The sequence below is a fragment of the Sprattus sprattus genome (genome assembly GCF_963457725.1).
Source record: "Sprattus sprattus genome assembly, chromosome: 9".
Classification (NCBI taxonomy): Eukaryota; Metazoa; Chordata; class Actinopteri; order Clupeiformes; family Clupeidae; genus Sprattus; species Sprattus sprattus.
Window position 1 is genome coordinate 12,888,198 of NC_137928.1, and position 7,500 is coordinate 12,895,697.

The 7,500-nt window shown below is 44.6% G+C and overlaps 1 protein-coding gene across 1 annotated transcript in view; it reads left to right on the plus strand.

Moving 5' to 3' along the window:
- Positions 1 to 7,249: 7,249 nt before the first annotated feature.
- The window catches only part of gucy1a2 (guanylate cyclase 1, soluble, alpha 2), a gene marked incomplete at both ends in the record, with an annotated part of 49,823 nt that continues 49,572 nt past the window's right edge, over positions 7,250 to 7,500 (plus strand). Inside the window, one exon of the mRNA XM_080844656.1 lies at positions 7,250 to 7,480. Coding sequence (XP_080700782.1) covers positions 7,250 to 7,480 — 231 coding nt within the window. The remainder of the gene's footprint in view (positions 7,481 to 7,500) is intronic.

Genomic DNA, 7,500 nt, shown 5'->3' on the forward strand with positions numbered 1-7,500 from the left:
ATGCATGACATCCCCATGGTCTCCATAGTTACCAGTCAGTGTCTGAGTGACAGGCAGGTAGCTTTCCCTTTATGCCACATATGTAGTTGTATTATCACCTGCCCTCCTCTTGGTCCTCCTGGACACAGCTGTGGTGACATCAGCACGCACACACACACACACACACACACACCACATGTGACTTGATGGCATAAGTGTTCCTGGCCAATCAGTGACCCCTGAACTCGGGGGAATTCTCATCATCTATGATTGGCTCTGCCATTACCTCAAATGATCCTTTTGTCCCGCTTCAGAGACTGTGTGTGAATAAACCACATCCGGCCAAGACAAGTGTATGTGTGGAGGTGTTTGAATAAGCACTTGCCGGTTGCGTGTGCATGCTTATGAGAATAAGCAGCGGTCTGGCAAGAGCTGTGTTTGTGTGTGTGTGTGTGTGTGTGTGTACGTGTATGCACATGCACGCACGCACGCGTATGCGCCGCTAAGCCTGGTGTATGTGCAGAGCCAGAGACTGTCAGGGATAAGCCACCTCATACAGATTGCTGAAAATAGCATTTTGCATTTTGTCTGGGGCGAGAGCACCCCCCCACCGCACCGCACCTCTCCTCTCCTCCACTTCTCCCAGAAAGAAAGAAAAGAAAAAAAAGAGACGGATCTTAAACTCTTGTGCCGCAGCCCTTGGCTGGTCTTTTGGCAGCTGGCTCCCGGGGCTGCATACTGTGTTCTGTGCTCGGTAACAGACTCCAGAAACACGTGCGACAGGCTGCTCACAAGGCAGGCTAAATTTAGCGCGCTGTTTGATGCGACAGTGCATGAGATGAGCAAATGTACTCCATGCTTTTTTTTTTTATGCATGCACTGTGAAAGAGGAGGACTTAATAGCCTTCCACACAAGAGAAAATATGCTCCCAACACACTGCGATGAAATGAGTGGACAGACACAACTGATGAGAAACTAATTTGCCTGCATTTGTTCTTTGTTGGAGGGGCAGAAATGACTATGTGAGCACTGGAACATTTATTAAATTGAAATCCATTATCTCATTATGTCTGGGTAAGCAGTTGCATCAAATTTAGCTGCGCCAATGCAGATGGAAAGCACTGAATGGGTGAGGTTTTTTTTTTTTTACACACTAGCTATAGAGAGGTCTTTAAATGGTCATGGCTGTTAAATTAACTTGTTGAGGGGGAGCGGTCAGTAAAGGAAAAATGATCTGATGTCTGTCCTGCCTGTTCATCTGTTTTTGCACGTTGCACCGAATGCACTGTGTGTGTGTGTGTGTGTGTGTGTGTGTGTGTGTGTGTGTGTGTGTGTGTGTGTGTTGCTTTGTAGGTCACAGGGAAGAATATCCAGTTTACATCAGTGTGATTATAGTGGAGTAGAGTGATGCTCTCATGCAGACATTAAAGATGCACTTCCCCAAGATTTATGGACACATGACTTAACAGGAAGGACACTGCTTACGAGTCGATTGAGCCCCTGCACTTGTGCATGTGTACCCAGGGCACACACACACCCTCTCTCACACACACACACACACACACACACATACACCATACATTCACAAAACAATTTCCTTAGACATATGGCCATAATGTCAACACTTCCATGATGGCACCAAAACCATTAATTCAACTAACTGTAAATCATATAGAAGCCCTATTAAAACACATAGTTAGTGAGTTTACGTTTTACTTGTAACAAATCACTTAATATGTAATCTGAGTGAGACAAACTGTAATGTAATCTGTCACTCTCTGTACCAGCACACAGTGGACACTGACTTCCAAAATGCAGCAATTCAGTTATTATTATTATTATTGTAATTGCTGACATAATATGAAAGACAATCTGATGGACCTGGCAACAAGTGTAATCTTATCTGTTTTACCATCATTTACTTTCCTTGAGGTTTGTTTATTCAAAACGTTGAAATGTTTTAAACTTAATTCATACTCGTGCATATTGGACAGAGACGGACACTTTGGCACGCATTGGCAACACCTTCAAGCAAGTGGAACGCCTAGCTGGACGGACACAAACGTGCATTTCCTGGTGTTTCGGACAGTTCTCTATTGTATTTAAATAGAAAAATCAGCAAATTCAGGTTATTTCTTTTTTTTTAAAGAGGACCTATCATATGCTTATTTGTAGTGCTCATAATATCATTTTGGGGGTCTACTTCTATATTCCAAAAAAACTTTTTTTTATTTTATTTTTTACATACTTTGCATCTCTGAAACGCTCTGTTAGAGCTCCTGTTTCTTTAAGTCCCCCCTCCCAATGAGCCTAGTGTGCTCTGATTAGTCAGCTAGGCAAGCAATAAGGATTGTGTGATGAGATTGCATCATCTTGTAACAAGAGAAAATGTCTGGAATTCCAACTAGGTGTTTCAGGCAGCAGAGAAAAGGTGGTTTTAGTGGGAAACAGGAACTCTCTCTGATGTGTATTTTGGGCTTTGTAACTTTGCAGACCATCTACATGCACAAAAACCTAAAAACACACTAAAGGGAAGGGAAAACCGGCAATGTATAATAGATCCTCTTTAAAAAACAATTGTGAGTGTGCTTGTTTGTGATCATTACCCTATACCTTGATTACCCTATTCCTACAACTAACTACTTGAAAATAAGCATGATGATTCATCTTTGCCTAATTGCAGGAATTTCATATTCATCATCTGATTGCAGCGTGAGCTCTAGATTACATATAATCATCCCCACCCGTACACGGACACAAACACACAGGTATTTGTGCTCCTCCAGCTGGGGAGCCCTGCTTTGGCCCAGAGAATGCTGATTGTAGTAATGGATGGGCCTTACCTGGTGGTGCCCAGAATAGCACCCACAGTACCAAGGGCCCCACTCGACAAGCAGGACCACAGTGAGCACTTCCCAAACACCACGCAGCAGCTAACGTTGATTTATAGGTAAGCCAATCCAGGGGGTAAGTACCAGGAAAACAACAGCTGCTCCTGTCTTGTCCTTTCACTTGCTCCCAGATCTCACGCCCCACTGGGCTAAAAAGAGTTGCAGTTAGCTGTGAGTTAATCAGGTCTGCTGAGGGGAAGTACACTGCTGAATTGGCTGATTTTTTTTTTTTTTGCTGCTGAGCTAAAGTCTCCAGCCTATCCTCCATCTCAGGGCTGCAGGCCCTGCTAGAGGAGGTCTGCACTGCCGGCAGAGTCTGCTTCTGCAGTACTTGCATAACTGTCAATCAATTGTAAATGGCAAAGGGTTTTGATGCATTGCTGCCTGGTCTTCTATCAGGGCCTGACGGTCTTAAGGCCAATCAGATGCCAGTGGCTAAGTCTGGTTGCAGATGTTATAGAGGGCACTGTTCAGTGCTCAAAGTTATTCGCTAACCTAGGGCTCGGAGCAGCCCAAACAGCTTTGTCGATGCTGCACAAGACAGCCTCTCTCTGTCTTTCTTTGTTCTGATGGCTATTTTTTTATGACAAGCATAGTAATGAGGGACAATGCTGTTGACTGGAATTGTGTCAGACTCATTTGGTCCCGGGGGGGGGGACAATGTCCTAAAGGGTACCTGTGTGCGACCCCCCCCTTCTGGAGTGACTCAGCAGTGAAGCTGTTTGAAAGCACTTTGCTTCCAAAATGATCAGCAAGCATGGACATAAATTATATGCTTCAAAAGCCTGTCTATATAGAGTAGGGGTTATGTGAGCCTCAGCTCAAGTCAAGGCCACATTATGTTACTTGTGTTGTTGTCCAGAGACAGAAAATGTCCCAGGAAACATCCCTTTGCAAGTTTCTGCACAATACACAAAAATGCCCATTTAATATTTCTTGTGATAAAGTGGGCATCATAGTAATAGTGGTGCAGTGCAGATATTACTGAATAAGGTAGCATATTTGAATTCTCTACCTTCTGAATAGCCACATTACATTACCTTCCCATGTTGCCATAGTTATTCAGTTACATAGTAGGCCTAACGGTCAGTGGAATGTATGTATATGTATTGTGTTGGTCAAACAACTCATTATTAAAACGTCAAGCTAGGTTTAAGGTAAATTGATAGGTTTGGCACGATGGTTTGCAGGGTTTACACCTCCTGTGAAACAAATCTGAAACTCTGGCAAGTACAGTAGTTCATGAGAGGAGTATTTTGGTGACCTTGTGTAGTTATCTTTTAAACTTCAGCTACGTTTGATACATACTTTCTAAACAGAAAACACTCTGTGCCACCAGAAAGGTCAGGTTGTTTTGTTTTTGCATCGAAACTCACCCACTAGTGCACGGACATAAATTAAATGCTTCAAAAGCCTGTCTATAAAGAGTAGCGGGGCAAGGCAAGGAGGAGAGGAGCTGTACTGAGGTAAGGATGCACCCTCTGTACTCAGGTTAAGGATGCACCCTCTGTGCTCAGGTTAAGGATGCACCCTCTGTGCTCAGGTTAAGGATGCACCCTCTGTACTCAGGTTAAGGATGCACCCTCTGTACTCAGGTTAAGGATGCACCCTCTGTACTCAGGTTAAGGATGCACCCTCTGTACTCAGGTTAAGGATGCACCCTCTGTCCTCAGGTTTAGGATGCACCCTCTGTACTCAGGTTAAGGATGCACCCTCTGTACTCAGGTTAAGGATGCACCCTCTGTACTCAGGTTAAGGATGCACCCTCTGTACTCAGGTTAAGGATGCACCCTCTGTACTCAGGTTAAGGATGCACCCTCTGTACTCAGGTTAAGGATGCACCCTCTGTACTCAGGTTAAGGATGCACCCTCTGTACTCAGGTTAAGGATGCACCCTCTGTACTCAGGTTAAGGATGCACCCTCTGTCCTCAGGTTAAGGATGCACCCTCTGTGCTCAGGTTAAGGATGCACCCTCTGTGCTCAGGTTAAGGATGCACCCTCTGTACTCAGGTTAAGGATGCACCCTCTGTGCTCAGGTTAAGGATGCACCCTCTGTACTCAGGTTAAGGATGCACCCTCTGTACTCAGGTTAAGGATGCACCCTCTGTACTCAGGTTAAGGATGCACCCTCTGTACTCAGGTTGCCCACAGGACCAGTTCGCCATGCTGCATCATTTGCTGAAGTGGAGTTTTATTTTCCTACTCCTCAAAACTAAATTGAAGATGGTTAAATGCTGCTGATGCTGACTCACTGGTGCACAGAAGAGGACTCATATTATCTATAAAGACTGACATTTGAAATTGCATTTGTCATTTCAGTAGAAATGACTGGTGCGTTTTCCGTGGTGTCAAGAGGTGAAATGGGTTAAATGAGTGTGCTGCCCATGCCCTATGTATCATAGGGGTTATGTGAGCCTCAGCTCAAGCCAAGGCCACCATATGTTACTTGTGTTCTTGTCCAGAGACAGAAAAGGTTCCACTTGAAAAATCCTTTGGCAAGTTTCTGACCAATACACAAAAATGTCTAATATACTTTCATATTTCTTGTGATAAAGTAGTCATAGTAATAGTTGGGCAATGCATATATTGTTGCATTAGGTAGCATATTTTAATTCTGTACCTTCTAAATAGCCACATTACATTCACATATTGTTGAGTCATAATTATTCAGTTACCTAATAACGGTCAGTGAAATGTTTGTATATGTATTGTGTTGGTCAAAAAACGTGTTATTAAAACGTCGCGCTAGGTTTAAGATAAAGTGATAGGCACGATAGTTTGCAGGGGTTTACACCTCCTGTGAAACGATTCTGAAACTCCGACAAGTAGTTCATGAGAGGAGTATTTTGGTGACCTTGTGTATTTATCTTTTTAACTTCAGCTATACGTTCGATAGGCTACATACTTTCTAAACAGAGAACACTTTGTGCCACCAGAAAGGTCAGGTTGTTTTGTTTTTGCATCGAGACTCACCCGCTAGTGCATGGCGAATTATGTTGCCTAAACGTCCTTATTTGTGTTTGAAGGGTACATACATTTTAGAAAATTAAAACAGACATTTCAGTCACACACTGTTACAGCTACAGATACTTCCACGGCAGAAAAGAGGTTTCTGGCGGCCCGGGAGCTCTGGCGAAATCCATGCATGACACATCCGTATGATGAAAGACCGGGTAGAGAATACCTGAACGATGCCTGTGATATGTGCAGAGGTCTGTGCGTGCCCTTGAGCCGTGGGTTGATATGCAGGGCAAACTATTAGTCTACAGCTGGACGACCTGATAATTTGACACCGTTAGCTGTGAAGGTTTTATGCGTTTGCATACCATCGCTACATAGCTTTTCTATCTGTGCGCATTATATGATGTAACAACGTAATAAAGTACAACAGGTAACCCCAAATCCAGTACCAACCTGAGAACTTATTCAAAAATTGCTGAGATTAAATAATAAAATGACAGGTTTGCTGTCTATATTCTATAAACTTCACATCAATCAATGCGTTTGCATTATAATGTCCACGAGCCCTAGATGAGTTGTTATTAAGCAGTTATTAAACAAACTATACGTCTTGACAAGGTTCTTGTTTTTTGGAGAAAAAATATATTGTCTTCGCACTTTGTGAGTTGTACAGTTGTTTGGTAAATATTTAACATACAAGAAAAAAGATTCCGTAACAGCTAGTCGTCCTCACATTAATGGTCTGGCTTTAGAGGTTTGCGCAACCATTCGCTCACGCACGCTGCAGATCTCGTTCTCTCCCTCTCTGTCTCTGTTTGGGATCACAGAGGGAGGACTGAGAGATGGGGGCAGGCTTTGGCCTTAGCTAAAATAACTGATTGGCTGCTAGCTGAGATAGGGATACAAATGAATAGTGATGCTGAGGCAGAGCGAGCAGCGCAGCACAAGCCTCGTTGGCTGCTTTGAGTTGTTGAGGGTTGCCTGCGTGCAACTGTTCCAGTCTCTCCCTACGCGGTGCAGTAGCTGGGAGCCTGCATCAGCATCACTGCAAATTCTCCCTTCACCCAAAGAGAGCTGAACTGACAGCCAAAATGACTAGTGGTATTTCCTTAGTGAACAGAAGTCTATGGAGTCGTGGCACCGAAGACAACGCGGTTCTTTAATAGCACTGTGCGGCGCCAAGGCTGAGATAACTAGGTCTTCAAACCCCTTTGGGCACGAGACACAGCCCCTGATGATCTGCATCTGCCGCTGGAGCTCATTGCTTGATTCTCCGAGAATGGGAGCGCGAGCCAGTTTCTCGGCGCTGTATACGAAATGATCGCATGCCATCACCCCGCTGTCTCTCACATCTACCTGTGCGTTCACCTCATCTCTCACGTTTGAGAATCTAATGAATTCCCTTCGCCATCCAGCATGTCTTCACGGAAGATTTCATCGGAATCGTTCAGTTCCCTGGGCTCAGACTACCCAGAGAGCCCCGACGACGGAGAGTGTCCCTTCTCACGGGTGTTCTGGAACGGCAAAAGCCCGGTGGAGACGCTGTCCTGTCCGTTCGAGGACGCGGCCATAAAGCGGACTACAAGGCGAAAGCGCGTCAATCTGGATTCGCTGGGCGAAAGCTTGCGGCGGCTCACATCACCAACGGTACGGTCCTCGGATGCTAC